Source organism: Delphinus delphis, chromosome 1 (assembly GCF_949987515.2).
Source record: "Delphinus delphis chromosome 1, mDelDel1.2, whole genome shotgun sequence".
NCBI lineage: Eukaryota > Metazoa > Chordata > Mammalia > Artiodactyla > Delphinidae > Delphinus > Delphinus delphis.
In genome coordinates this window covers 66,102,483-66,118,381 of record NC_082683.1, presented here as the reverse complement: position 1 = coordinate 66,118,381, position 15,899 = coordinate 66,102,483, and the positions used below count along the sequence as shown (strand labels likewise).

The window sequence follows — 15,899 nt, the reverse complement described above, 5'->3', positions numbered from 1 at the left end:
ATCCAGTAGTAATGAGCATGTGTAGTGCCAAGATTATGCTCTCTTCAATACTAAAAAGATGAAAGTTCTTTGGAAAAAAAGTCTGAATCCATGTTTGCATCAGGATATGTACAAGAAGAGCATGAAACATCCTATAATACCAGGAAGCAAAGGAGATTTAAAAGACTTTGTTTTACAAGACTACTAAAGACATGTCAAAAACACTCAAAATCCAGTCTGAAGTGGTTCCCACAGCTCAAAATAGGACAGTTAAGCATAAGAACATAACTGGAATGAATCAAAATATTTCAAAAATGTTTAAGTACATAAGTCAATATGTAAATACTGAAAATAATAAATTTACTGGTGACTTTTGGAGAATGATAGGGCATGAATGCCTTAAAACTAAAAAAGAAGAGATTGGTTCAAGATGGCAGAATAGAAGGACATGCTCTCACTCCCTCTTGCGAGAACACTGAAATCACAACTAACTGCTGAACAATCATCGACAGGAAGACACTGGAACTCACCAAAAAAGAGACCACACATCCAAAGACAAAGGAGAGGCCACAATGAGATGGTAGAAGGGGCTCAATCACAAAAAAATCAAATCCCATAACTGCTGGGTGGGTGACTCACAAACTGGAGAACGCTTATACCATAGAAGTCCACCTACTGGAGTGAAGGTTCTGAGCCCCACGTCAGGTCTCCGAACATGGGGGTCCAGCAACGGGAGGAGGAATTCCTAGAGAATCAGACTTTGAAGGCTAGTGGGATTTGATTGCAGGACTTTGACAGAACTGGGGGAAACAGAGACTCCATTCTTGGAGGGCACACACAAAGCAGTGTGCACATCGGGACCCAGGGGAAGGAGCAGTGACCCCATAGAGACTGAACCAAACCTACCTGCTAGAGTTGGAGGGTCTCCTGCAGAGGCTGGGGGTGGCACTGTCTCACCATGAGGACAAGGACACTGGCAGCAGAGGTTCTGGTAAGTATTCCTTGGTGAGAGCACTCCCAAACTCCATCATTAGCCCCACCAAAGAGCCGGGTAGCCCCAGTGTTGGGTTGCCTCAGGTCAAACAACCAACAAGGAGAGAACACAGCCCCACCCATCAGCAGACAAGCAGATTAAAGTTTTACTGAGCTCTGCCCACCAGAGCAACAGCCAACATTACCCCCCACCAGTCCCTCCCATCAGGAAACTTCTACAAGCCTCTTACATAGCCTCATCCACCAGAGGGTGGACAGCAGAAGCAAGAAGAACTACAATCCTGCAGTCTGTGGAACAAAAACCACATTCACAGAAAGACAGACAAGATGAAAAGGCAGAGGGCTATGTACCAGATGAAGGAACAAGATAAAACCCCAGAAAAACAACTAAATGAAGTGGAGAGAGGCAACCTTCCAGAAAAAGAATTCAGAATAACGATAGTGAAAATGATACAGGAATCAGAAAAGGAATGGAGGCAAAGATCGAGAAGAGGCAAGAAATGTTTAACAAAGACCTAGAAGAATTAAAGAACAAACAAACAGAGGTGAACAATACAATAACTGAAATGAAAACTACACTAGAAGGAATCAACAGCAGAATAACTGAGGCAGAAGAATGGATAAGTGACCTGCAAGACAGAATGGTGGAATTCACTTCCGCAGAACAGAATAAAGAAAAAAAAAATTAAAAGAAATGAAGACAGCCTAAGAGACCTCTGGAACAACATTAAACCCAACAACATTCACCTTATAGAGGTCCCAGAAGGAGAAGAGAGAGAGAAAGGACTCGAGAAAATATTTGAAGAGATTATAGTCGAAAACTTCCCTAACATGGGAAAGGAAATAGCCACCCAACTCCAGGAAGCACAGCGAGTCCCATACAGGATAAAACCAAGAAGAAACATGATGAGACACATAGTAATCAAATTGGCAAAAATTAAAGACAAAGAAAAATTATTGAAAGCAGCAACGGAAAAATGACAAATAACATACAAGGGAACTCCCATAAAGTTAACAGCTGATTTCTCAGCAGAAACTCTCCAAGCCAGAACGGAGTGGCATGATATACTTAAAGTGATGAAAGGGAAGAACCTACAACCAGGATTACTCTACCCAGCAAAAATCTCATTCAGATTTGATCGAGAAATCAAAAGCTTTACAGACAAACAAAAGCTAAGAGAATTCAGCATCAACAAACTGGCTCTACAACAAATGCTAAAGGAACTTCTCTAAGTGGGAAACACAAGAGAAAAAAGGACATACAAAAACAAACCAAAAACAATTAAGAAATAGGTAAAAGGAACATACATATCGATAATCACCTTAAACGTGAATGGATTAAATGCTCCAACCAAAAGACACAGGCTTGCTGAATGGATACAAAACCAAGACCCATATATATGCTGTCTACAAGAGACTCACTTTAGACCTAGGGACACATACAGACTAGACTGAAAGTGAGGGGATGGAAAAAGATATTCCATGCAAATGGAAATCAAAAGAAAGCTGGAGTAGGAATACTCATATCAGATAAAATATACTTTAAAATAAAGAATGTTACAAGAGACAAAGAAGGACACAACATAATGATCAAGGGATCAATCCAAGAAGATATAACGATTATAAATATATATGTACCCAACATAGGAGCACCTCAATACATAAGGCAACTGCTAACAGCTATAAAAGAGGAAATTGACAGTAACACAATAATAGTGGGGGACTTTAACACCTCATTTGCACCAATGGACAGATCATCCAAACAGAAAATTAATAAGGAGACACAAGCTTTAAATGACACAATAGACCAGATAGATTTAATTGATATTTATAGGACATTCCATCCAAAAACAGCAGATTACACTTTCTTCTCAAGTGCACACGGAACATTCTCCAGGATAGGTAACATCTTGGGTCACAAATCAAGGCTCAGTAAATTTAAGAAAATTGAAATCATATCAAACATCTTTTCTGACAACAACTCTATGAGATAAGAAGTCAATTACAAGGGGAAAAACGTAAAAAACACAAACACATGGAGGCTAAACAATACATTACTGAATACCCAAGAGATCACAAAAGAAATCAAAGAGGAGATCAAAAAATATCTAGAGACAAAAGACAATGAAAACACGATGCTCCAAAACCTATGGGATGAAGCAACAACAGTTCTAAGAGGGAAGTTTATAGCTATACAAGTCTACCTCAAGAAAAAAAAAAAATCTCAAATAAACAATCAAATGTTACACCTAAAGGAAACAGAAAAAGAAGAACAAACAAAACCCAAAGTTAGCAGAAGGAAAGAAATCATAAAGATAAGAACAGAAATAAATGAAATAGAAACAAAGAAAACAATAGCAAAGATCAATGAAACTAAAAACTGGTTCTTTGAGAAGATAAACAAAATTGATAAACCATTAGCCAGACTCATAAAGAAAAAGTGGGAGAGGACTCAAATCAATAAAATTAGAAATGAAAAAGAAGTTACAACAGACACCGCAGAAATACAAAGCATCCTAAGAGACTACTACAAGCAACTCTATGCCAATAAAATGGACAACCGGGAAGAAATGGACAAATTTGTAGAAAGGCATAACCTTCCAAAACTGAACCAGGAAGAACTAGAAAATATGAACAGACCAATCACAAGTAATGAAATTGAAACTGTGATTAAAAGTCTTCCAATAAATAAAAGTCCAGGACCAGATGGCTTCACAGGTGAATTCTATCAAACATTTAGAGAAGAGGTAACACCCCAAACTCATTCCCTGAGGCCACCATCACCCTGATACCAAAACCAGACAAAGATACTACAAAAAAAGAAAATTACAGACCAATATCACTGAGGAATATAGATGCAAAAATCCTCAACAAAATACTAGTAAACAGAATCCAACAGCACATTAAAAGGATCATACACCATGATCAAGTGGGATTTATCTCAGCGATGCAAGGATTCTTCAATATACACAAATCAATCAATGTGATACACCATATTAACAAATTGAAGAATAAAAACCACATGATAATTTCAATAGATGCAGAAAAATCTTTTGACAAAATTCAAAATGCATTTATGATAAAAGCTCTCCAGAAAATGGGCATAGAGGGAACCTACCTTAACATAATAAAGGCTATATACAACAAACCCACAGCAAACATCATTCTCAATGGTGAAAAACTGAAAGCATTTCCTCTAAGATCAGGAACAAGACAAGGATGTCCACTGTCGCCACTATTATTCAACATAGTTTTGGAAGTCCTAGCCACGGCAATCAGAGAAGATAAAGAAATAAAAGGAATACAAATTGGAAAAGAAGAAGTAAAACTGTCACTGTTTGCAGATGACATGATACTATACATAGAGAATCCTAAAGATGCCACCAGAAAACTACTAGAGCTAATCAATGAATCTGGTAAACTTGCAGGATGCAAAATTAATGCACAGAAGTCTCTTGCATTCCTATACACTAATGATGAAAAATCTGAAAGTGAAATTAAGGAAACACTCCCATTTACCATTGCAACAAAAAGAATAAAATACCTAGGAATAAACCTACCTAGGGAGACAAAAGACCTGTATGCAGAAAACTATAAGACACTGATGAAAGAAATTAAAGATGATACCAACAGATGGAGAGATATACCATTTTCCTGGATTGGAAGAATCAACATTGTGAAAATGACTATACTACGCAAAGCAATCTACAGATTCAATGCAATCTCTATCAAATTACCAACGGCATTTTTTACAGAACTAGAACAAAAAAATCTTAAAATTTGTATGGAGACACAAAAGACCCCGAATAGCCAAAGCAGTCTTGAGGGAAAAAAACAGACCTGGAGGAATCAGACTCCCTGACTTCAGACTATACTACAAAGCTACAGTAATCAAGACAATATGGTACTGACACAAAAACAGAAATATAGATTAATGGAACAAGATAGAAAGCCCAGAGATAAACCCACATACCTATGGTCAACTAATCTATGACAAAGGAGGCAAGGATATACAATGGAGAAAAGACAGTCTCTTCAATAAGTGGTGCTGGGAAAACTGGACAGCTACATGTAAAAGAATGAAATTAGAACACTCCCTAACACCAGACACAAAAATAAACTCAAAATGGATTAGAGACCTAAATGTAAGACCAGACACTATAAAACTCTTAGAGGAAAACATAGGAAGAACACTCTTTGACATAAATCACAGCAAGATCTTTTTTTGATCCACCTCCTAGAGTAATAGAAATAAAAACAAAAATAAACAAATGGGACCTAATGAAACTTCACAGCTTTTGCACAGCAAAGGAAACCATAAACAAGATGAAAAGACAGCCGTCAAAATGGGAGAAAATATTTGCAAACAAATCAACGGACAAAGGATTAATCTCCAAAATATATAAACAGCTCATGCAGCTCAATATTAAAAAAACAAACAATCCAATCCAAAAATGGGCAGAAGACTTAAATAGACATTTCTGCAAAGAAGACAGCACATGAAAAGCTGCTCAACATCACTAATTATTAGAGAAATGCAAATCAAAACTACAGTGAGGTATCACCTCACACCAATCAGAATGGGCATCTTCAGAAAACCTACAAACAACAAATGCTGGAGAGGGTGTGGAGAAAAGGGAACCCTCTTGCACTGTTGGTGGGAATGTGAATTGATACAGCCACTATGCAGAACAGTATGGAGGCTCCTTAAAAAACTAAAAATAGAATTACCATATGACCCAGCAATCCCACTACTGGGCATATACCCAGAGAAAACCATAATTCAAAAAGACACATGCATCCCAATGTTCATTGCAGCACTATTTACAATAGCCCGGTCATGGAACAATCCACATGCCCATCGACAGACAAATGAATAAAGAAGATGTGGTACATATATACAATGGAATATTACTCAGCCATAAAAAGGCACGAAGTTGGGTCATTTGTGGAGATGTGGATGCATCTAGAGACTGTCATACAGAGTGAAGTAAGTCAGAAAGAGAAAAGCAAATATCCTATATTAACGCATGTATGTGGAATCTAGAAAAATGGTACAGATGAACCAGTTTGCAGAGCAGAAATTGAGACACGGATGTAGAGAACAAACATATGGACACCAAGGGGGGAAAGCAGCAGGGGGTGGGGATGGTGTGATGAATTGTGAGGTTGGGATTGACATGTATACACTGCAGTGTATAAAATGGATGACTAATAAGAACCTGCTGTATAAAAAAATAAATAAAAGAAAAACAAAAAATAACTAATAAAGAGAAAGAATTGGTACTATCTTCTATCTCATGGTAACCAAACGGTTAATGAGACCAAGTTTCTCTTTATAAGGTATATTAGTTAATAAATGAAAAAGAAATGATGAAATATCACCATTCTGTAATCGCTAATGAACTATTTGATCTAGACAATGATCATTAATGAATGCTAACATAAAGAAACAGAAAACTAGATGGTCTTCATCCTGATAGAGGTATCACCTAATAGTCTTGATAATTTTTTTTTAAAAAATTAGACCCGAATCCAATAAATCCTCAATATAGAGATACCAAAGTAGAAGTATCATGGGGGTGCAATCAGCACAATCTAGATTGTGCACAAATGACTAGGTTTTTTTTCAATAATACAGGGAGAGAGTGGGAGAGAAGCCATGTGTTAAGAGAAATATAGGAGACGTATCAATTATTTGTAAAGCCCTTATGCTAATCCTGATTTGAACATGCACAGAGCTTAACACTAATCCTGATTCAATTAACTGTTAAAAATATTAATGAGATCATTGGAGAAATTTGAAAACAGACTAAATATATATTGTTATTAAGAAAGTATGCTGATTTTTCTGTAGGACAATGACATTGTGTTTATTTTTAAGAATCTTTATCTTTTAGAGATACATGCTGAAATATTATGAATAAAATAATATGATATCTGGCATTTGCTTCAAAATAATCCTTGGGGAGGGAGAAAGTGTACAGGGGTATAGATAGAACAAGACAGAATAATCCTTGGGGAGGGAGAAAGTGTACAGGGGTATAGATAGAACAAGATTGGCTATGAGTTAATAATTATTCAATCTGAGCTGTGGTATACAGCAGTTCATTACAGCATTAGTCTCCCTATAAGTCTGACATTTTCCTTCATAAAAAGCTAAAAAATACCCTTCTTTGAAATCTGGCAATGAACATCAGGTCATCATGGGAAAATCTTTAACAATAAAATCCACACGGCTAAATTTAGGGTACAGATTTAAATCATTGTGGAGACTGCTACCCTTGAGGTCGTTTTGGTAGACCTTTTGTCATCCAACCAGATTTTACCAAAACCATCTGTTCTGCTCATTTCTAGCATAGTTGTCTTCTTTGGTCTGTTTGTAGTATTCAGTGAAGCACCAGACGGGATTAGACTTGGGGAAGAAAACAGCAAGAAAGCATCATAAAATCATTTTGACTTGTTTTTTCTACTTTTATTTTGGTAACTCTACCAACTGAATGATACCTGCAAATTAATTTTACCAAGTGCGCTTTTTCCCACTATACAAACAGCTTTCCTCATCACAGCCAGTAGGAAAATGAATCTCCCAAAGCTATTCTCTTCCGGTGCTTGTTGTACAATCCACACATCTGTGACAGTGCTGTCTCACTGAAAGCTCACAGCAAAGCCAGCATGATATAAACACATGGGACAGACAGCATGCTGAGCTCTTCTCTGATACCCCAGAATTATTCTAGGGCTTATAGTTATGACTAGGGCATACCCCGAGGGCTAAATGTTACTAATGAAAAACCAAATATACCTAATTAACTGCACTGCTCTGGGCTAATGAGAGACCAGAAATTTCCAAAGCCACTTGAGAATGGTCGTATTTATATAGAATGGTGCTACATGTGAGAGTATTTCTTTGAAGCACGTACCTACTCCTTTTATCCCTAGTGCCTGTCTCTTTGGACTGTTCATGCTACACTGCTTCAAATCTTAACACTGGGATTCTTCTTGCTAACACTAAAGTGGAAGGAGCCACTATCGTGGCTATTTGTCTTGCATTTCATTAGAAGCTATGCATTTTTGGTGCTCAGAAGTAGAAAACACTAAATTCCACCTACATTATCAGTAGGAGAGTTGAGCCAGATAAGATTTTAAAATAATTATCAGCATTTAAATTACACCCAGAGACATCAGAAACTCCCCTTCTCAAGCACACACTGCAATATAGTTGAAAGTTTAAATTTGATAATAAGGAAGAATAAAAGACAGATATTTTGAGGAAATCAGAATGTTAACATTGTAATTATAGTCAATGCTCAATTTATCCATAGTATTACACAAAAAAGCAAAATTCACAGTAATTCAAACTTTCAGCAATCAGTTTCAATATTTTCCTGCAGCCGTTCTTGATTAGAACTAGATATATGAACTAAGGTAAACTGATTTATAATTCTACTTCTCTCTCACATACTGGTTACCTTTCTAAAGAGGAAGAAAGAGTGGTGAGCAATAGTTACACGGGAGAAGAGGAAGAAGAAGCAGGGGGAGGAAGCAGCAAAAGTAAGGAGTAGAAGAAGAAGACAGGCAGGCCTCGGGAAAGGCGGTTTACAGAATGCTGCAGAAAACCGGATGTAATGAAAAAAATGCAAATTGGTTTTTAGATCATTGAGTGAACGGTATGTATATCTCATTTCCCTTCAAGAATCCACTGTTAATGATTTTAAGGAATGCATAATTTCAACATGGTATTCTACTTAACATGTTAAATGCTAAGTTATGGTGTTCACGATCGTAGGACCTATTTGCAGGCAAGAAGCTATGCAACCTTATTAGAGAATCAATAGCTTGTTCTGTTTTGTGCTCTCAGTAAATTTTTGCCACAGCTTCCAAAGGAGTTTAGGTCCTAAAGTTCTCTCACATTTCTATTTTAAAACAGAAATGTGTAGACTTCTTTCGGCTAAAATCCAATTTATTCAATAGCAAATTGAGCTAAATAAGAAGAAATCTAAAGATATCTTGGGGAAGCAGCCAGTGCTTTTTTGGAGCCTCAAGCCAATCAAAAGGGAGAGAACAGAAGGTGGGGTAGGTGGAATAAATGGGGCCTAGCTGCTGGCTCATCAAGTAATCATAATAGTCAAAAACATATAACAATCAGTTTGAAAAGTTACTCTGTTCATTTGACAGCTGGCAAAAGAACTCAGCAAAGATTTAGCATAAAAGACAATAAGGCTGCTTCTCAGAGGACTCACCTGTCTTTCCCAGTTTCCTTCTTAAACACTCCATCACAGTAACTCATGCGCTTCTCCGTGGTCACGTAAATCTGGGCATTGGGATAGATGTCAACAGTCTTTTTCAACATGTTGTAAACAATGCCATTGCCGTCTTTCCTCATATTGCGGAAAGGGCCCCAAATAACATAAATAGTAGCATTTGCTTCCTTGAAAAAATAATCAGGGTTTTTCAGCAAAAGAGGAACGCTGGTATGGGATACAACTCGAATCATTGTCATGCGGCCAACATCTTCTTCATAGCCCTTGGTGGGGGCATTGTTCATTCTCCAAATGCAGGAAGACTGATCTATCTCATTCCCCACCTTCTGGCCAACCATCTGACCTGAGTTTGACACTATGGCACAAAGGTTACAGTCCAGTTGCAAAGGCTGAAAAACAAAAAGAGAAACAGGGCGGGGGGAAGAAATGTGCAAATTAGTAAGTTCCATCTATCCAAACAAGTTCCTCTGGGAAAACAGAAAATCCAGATATTGTGCATAACTGCTGAGTGTGGGAATACCTCTGAAATATATTTATGCCAAACCAACAGTAGTTGTATTGCACTTTAATTTATTATTATGCCTGTCTACTAGACAGTAAACTCAGTAACAGCAGAATCAATGTCTGTCTTCTTCATTTTAACCTCACTCCCCAGAAGTCCCTGGAATACTATAGTAGCTCAATATATAGTGGTTAAGTCAGGAAATGAAAGCAGTTTAATTTAGATAATTGAGATAATTTATTAATTAAGATAATTTATTAAGACCCTGAACTTAATATTAGAGAAGAAATGGACTTTTCCAATTCGTCTAGAATTACTGATTTAGTTGAAAAGAGAAAAGCAATCCAGAAGAAACATATCAACATACCAACAGGTTCAATCTAGGTGGGCAAATTGAGTAGCAAAGAGACTCAGAAAAGTCACCAGGGTAATTATCACACAACTGTCAATGGTAGGGACTCAAAGTAGTTATTTGACTAACTACTAACTACTATGTACTATGTTCTAGGGGTTGGGGATTCAGCTGTGAACATTTTAAACAAATATCCCTACCCCCACAGAGCTTGCATTCAAGTGAGGGAAGAAAGGCAACAGGCAAATCTGCATAGTATATGTTAGATGGAGGTTAGTGCTAAATAGGGAAAATTAAAGCAAGGAAGGAAGTAAGGATGTATCTATGTGAATGTATGTGTGTGTGTTGGTGGAGTGACCAGAAAAGGCCTCAGGAAAAAATTATATTTGAGGAAAGACTTGAACAAAGTAAAAGGGCTGACCATGGGATTTTGCAAAAAAAAAAAAAAGGCATTCCTGCAAAGCAAAAGCAAAAGTCTCTGCAAATACCCCAGGGTAGGAGAGGAACAATAGGGAGGGCAATGTGGCCTGGCAGAGCATTGAGAATAGCAAGTGAGTACTGGGGCAAGAGAGGTGGCAGGGGAGCCGTCACTTAGGGCCTTTTACTTAAGAGCCCCTGAGGGCTCTGGGCAGGGGAATGACTGATCCAAGTCACATTGTAACAGCTTTGGCTGCTGTGTGGAAAACTGACACAAGGAAGGCAGGGGTAGAAACTGTGAGAACAGGATGCTGCCATAATCCCAGCAAGAGAGGATGATGGCTTGGACCAGGTTGGGTAGCAGAGGTGGTGGTAAGAAGCTGGTCACATGCTGGATATTTTCTGAAGGTAGGGCTTGCTGGGTTGACCAGTAGATGGAAGGTGAGATCTGAGAGAGAGAAAGGAGTCGAGGATAACTTCAGATTTTTAGCCTAAGAAATTGGAAGCCTGGAGCTGCCTTTAACTGAGAAGCAGAAGGCTTCAGGAGAAACAGACCGGGGGAGGAAGCAGGAGCTCATTTCCAGACCTGTTAGATTTAAGGTGACTTGAACACAGACTCCTGCAGCAAATGTTATAACAAAACTACTCAAGCAGCTTTTATTTATCTTTCTGATTATTAAATTAATATGGGCTTATTGTGGAAAACTTGAAAAATATAAAAAGAATTAAAACTCTCCACATTTTCACCACTCAACAACGGCTACAATGTTTTGTGGTATTTTCTTCCTTCTAGACATGTTGAGAAATACCATTTATACAATTTGGCCGCCTTGATTTTTCAATTAATTTCACATCATTAAACTTTCCCATGTTAGTAAATAGTCCTTAGCGATATTTTTAATGCCTGCATAATATTCCATTGTATGGATGTACCATAATGTACCTATCTGCCTCCTTCTGGGCATTAGCTATTATCTGATTTTTTTATATCACAAAAAAATTGCTTTGATGAGCATCCTTATGCTTCCCATTGTATTCTGGATGCTAACAGTTATTACATTAATTTAACTTTACTTCTTTGATTTTGTTTTCATGGTACACTGTAAAATACACTAGAATGACAAGGGTATTTATTTGAGATGTCAAATTAAGAATTTCAAAAAAGCTTTACTTATGCAGCCCACAAAGGTCCATTTGTGAAGTGCCTTAAAACTCTGCTATGAAAGGGACTGTCCATCACTCCTGCTACAGTAAGATTTCTGAACTAAGGTGGGCAGCAGGTGATCCAGGTGCCAGGTTAGAATAGGTCTGCTCAAAGCGGGTGAGTATATTAGAGCACTTGGAAATGGGGTTCTCTAGGTTGGTGTCATAGTGAAAACTTCACCAGTGGGCAAATGGAGGCACAAGGGGATGCCTCTGAGAATCAGGCATTGATCTAAGCCCCTTCCTCAAGCACCTAGGAGCCCACAGTCTTTGGGGATGATAAGGAAGAACACAATGTTCTTCCTGCCAGGCGATTTGCAGCTGGGCCTGACATCCATTACACTTAGCGGAGTCCTCCAAACTCACTTAGAGTCACACAAATCAATGCCTGATTTAAATTGTGTGGGTCACATGGCACATTCCAACTTATCACCAAGATGCATATGGTACAGGGAGGTTAGGTTCCATTTATTGTTCCAAGAAGTTGCTTCACTGTATAATAAAAACATTTTGAGGATACAGGCCTCCACACATTAAAAAAAAGAATCAAAAAGAAAGATATAAAGAAAAAGCCTTGGGTGTGTTCTAATCTACAACATGTAGCAATCTGCATTGGATTTCCAAGTCGTTAAAGTGAATTAGCTGGTTCTGCTGTAACAAAGCTTAATTTAACTAATAAAAATCAGTATACTGGTTTCACTTGACAATTGTGACCTCTGAGAGTGATCAATTAAGACATCACAATCTGTTTCATGACAACATATCAGGATGCTGCAGCTGTGCAGTTTACGAGGTCAGCAGCTGACTAACAACTTGAGGGCAAACACTGGGAATAACAGCTTGTCTATGTGACAAACATGTAATTGGGCAGGGTGCTACGAATGTAATGACTTTGGGGATAGGTTGTGATCTTTAAATTGCCCCTTTCTTTTATACTATTCGCTTGGCCATATTGTCACCACGGCCAGAGTGGTAAGAAACTTCTGCATGTCATACTTCTTGTTCTCAGACCTGCCTAGCTGTCTGGTTTCCTGAATGAGGTGCCAGGAGACATGGCGGCATGGAGTGACTGCTCTATTTACCACCTGGTTGCAGGAACCATCTTTACAGCATGATAAGAGCGCAGGGCTAGATGAATGAAACAATCCTAATCATAATCAGAAGCTTCAGGTAACACGAAGAGCTTGTTAAAGCACAAGGGACTCATTTATATGTTTGAAGGCACCTTCAAACTACAGTAAGCTATGATAAAAAGAAAGCCGCACCTGGGCATGAATGGATGGTTTGACCCAAGAGCTGCTCTTATCTGGTTATCTCAGTTCCTTTTATTAGCTTTATCGCTGCATCTTGTGATCTCAACTTTCTTTGTTAAAACGTCCTGCTGTTTCTTGAGCTCGTTTGTGTTATTTGATTTGAGGCCCTTGCTTGAAAATTTATTCCATATGTGTCCACTCGCTCAGTTCTGCCTCAGTAAGCAGTTTCTTTCTAGATTGAGGCCCTGGATTTTCCGAGACCTTTGGAAAGATTTATCTGGCTCCACTTTATCAAGCCTCATCTTAACTTTCAATTCTCCTTGTCAGTTGACTTGTCCCTATTTTTTGTTTTTCTTTATTAAAAACAAACTTGACCTCTTTGTCTTTTCCTCTTGCACACTCAAAACATCAAGCCAAACGCTTTGCTTGGGCTTGGGCTGTGTCTATAAACTGAGATCACCACAAATATATAGCCGACCCTGTCTAGGCAACTGTGTCACTGTTAAAAGAAAGCTCACAAATGTCAAACGCTTTCTTTTATTTGACATCTAAGACACTGATTTTTTTTTTAGTGGTAACATCATTATACAGGCATACCTTGTTTTACTGTACTTCGTTTTATTGCGCTTCATAGATATTGCGTTTTTTACAAATTGAAGGTGTACAGCAACCCACATTGTCATATGATGGTTAGAGTATTTTAGCAATAAAGTATTTTTTAAATTAAGGCATGTATTTGTTTAGACATAAGGCTATTGCACACTTAATAGACTACAGTATAGTGTAAACATAATTTTTACATGCCCTGGGAAACCAAAACATTCGTGTGGCTTTACTGCAATATTCACTTTATTGCAGTGGTCCAGTACTGAACCTGCAATATCTCCAAGATTTGCCTTATTTGATTTGGGTATTTTCTCCCTCTGCAAAATAATACTGGCTCTATACCTGCATATCTGGAAATAACAGTCAGCTTGGGGAAAGTTAAGTATTTGGTGATATCTAGTAAACAATCAAGTAATTTTTACCTAGTACCTATTCTGTGCAAGGCTCTGTCAAGGGTAAAATAATTTTAGAATTCTAATCAGTGTGAGCTTTAACCTCAGTACACAGCCTTGAGGTAGGTGGGGAAGTTTTATGATCAGCTAGGGTCAATTCATATACTATTTTAAAGGTCTAAGGGATTGCCTTGAAAAACAGGTCCTTTCTCTGCTAAAACAAATCTTGACATTTGCCTCCTTATAAGAAAAAGGAATTGATTCCTGTCTGGGATGCAGGGAGAGGATGAGAGAGGGAAGAAGCAGTGTAAGGGAGATATATAAGTATGGTGTATTATATTTATTGATATTAACATGATTGAATACATACTATGGGCCAGTCATCCCGCCCAGCACTTTATTACATTATTCCATTCAGTTCTCATAATAAATTCTTCAAAAGTTAGTTTTCATTTCCCATTAATGAGTTGACGAAATTGAGACAAACATGATGTCCAGTGGGTACTACATGTCTTTCAGGTTAAAAAGAGAGCACATATTATCTTTCATGAAATGCACTCACAGCACTATTAAGAAGTGGGGGATATTAAAGAAATATTTACTATTAATTTGCACTATTCCTAATATACATACAGGCAAACACCGCAAATCTCACCCAGTATCATATTAAGATTATTTATATTAAATTATAAATTAATGTTCTTAACCATGCTGGCGGCCAAGAATTTCACCAAAACAGGACAAAGTTCTTAGCTGATGAAAGTCTCCTCAGGAGTGTTACAGTTTGCATGGGCGTAGAATTAACCTCTCCTTTCTGACAATGGCATTATGATGGCAGAAGAAATTATGAGGACATTTTTTTCTTAATATTTCAGTTTGAAATACGGCTCAAATTTTAGTCTAAGATATAATCTAATCATGACCAATTTTATTGGCTTTAAAATGGTCCTCCACATCTTTTCACTCAGTTTGCTTTTCAAACTTTTTTTCATAGCAGCAGTGAATTGTGTTTCTTTCTGAAGCATTAAATGATTACAGTCCATGTCCGAGAAAACAAAAGGCCATGGCAGATGCTGTTATAAGCTGGTCTCCGTGGCTAAAGAGAATACCTCCCCCTGTCGGAAAGACTCCTTGAGGCAAATGCACTCTAGAAGCCCCCAGTGGTTGCTTTCAAGTCCTTGGGAAGCAAAGTCTGCTGGAGACGCCAAGCCCTCCTCTAACTCTTTGAGTCGCTCCCCTCTCCATATGAAGAAGGCATGAAGGTTCTAGGACACTGGCTGCCTGCGGTACTATGCTCATCCTGTAGGTCATTTTACAGGCATGCTGATTTTTATTTTTATCTTTTCCGAAGCACGAGCATGTAGCACAGAAATGGATTCTCGTTTGCATAAATGTTGAAGAACGTAAGCGCCAGAAATCCTTGCTACTATGGAGGTAAGGAGGAAGACGTGGCTCTCCTCATCTCTTTTTAAGAGTCTGTGGTATTTTAATAATTAGCCTTATTTTCCTGTGTGTAAATATTATTTAGGTGGACTCTAGGAACCAATTTACCATGACATGCCCAACTGATCCTTGCCTGGTTGGGAAAAGAAAAAATGACCAAAACTAACAGGTCATTCACTCTGATCGGCAAGTTTCACCTTTTGTTGAGTCACAGTCACTTTTCTCTTCAAACTAGGACACATATAGTTAAAGACTTCTTTCTGTTTTTCTGCTCTAAATTTACACACACACACACACACACACACACACACACACACACACACACACACACACACACACACACACACACACACGGTCACCCTCATCCAGCTAATGAGACAGCTCACCCCCTGGCCACTTTCTCCATCCTGCTCGCTACCAACCACTCTGGAAAATTCCCCTTCTCTCTTCTTTGGGTAAGAATCTGACAAACTGCCCTTTCCTTTTTGAATGATA

The 15,899-nt window shown here is 38.1% G+C and overlaps 1 protein-coding gene across 1 annotated transcript in view; it reads right to left on the bottom strand.

Annotated features, from left to right (window-relative positions):
• Nucleotides 1–15,899, bottom strand: part of ST6GALNAC3 (ST6 N-acetylgalactosaminide alpha-2,6-sialyltransferase 3) — a 533,596-nt gene that overhangs the window by 159,073 nt on the left and 358,624 nt on the right. Inside the window, exon 3 of the mRNA XM_060006065.1 lies at nt 9,216–9,625. Within this exon, the coding sequence (XP_059862048.1) occupies nt 9,216–9,625 (410 nt within the window). The remainder of the gene's footprint in view (nt 1–9,215; nt 9,626–15,899) is intronic.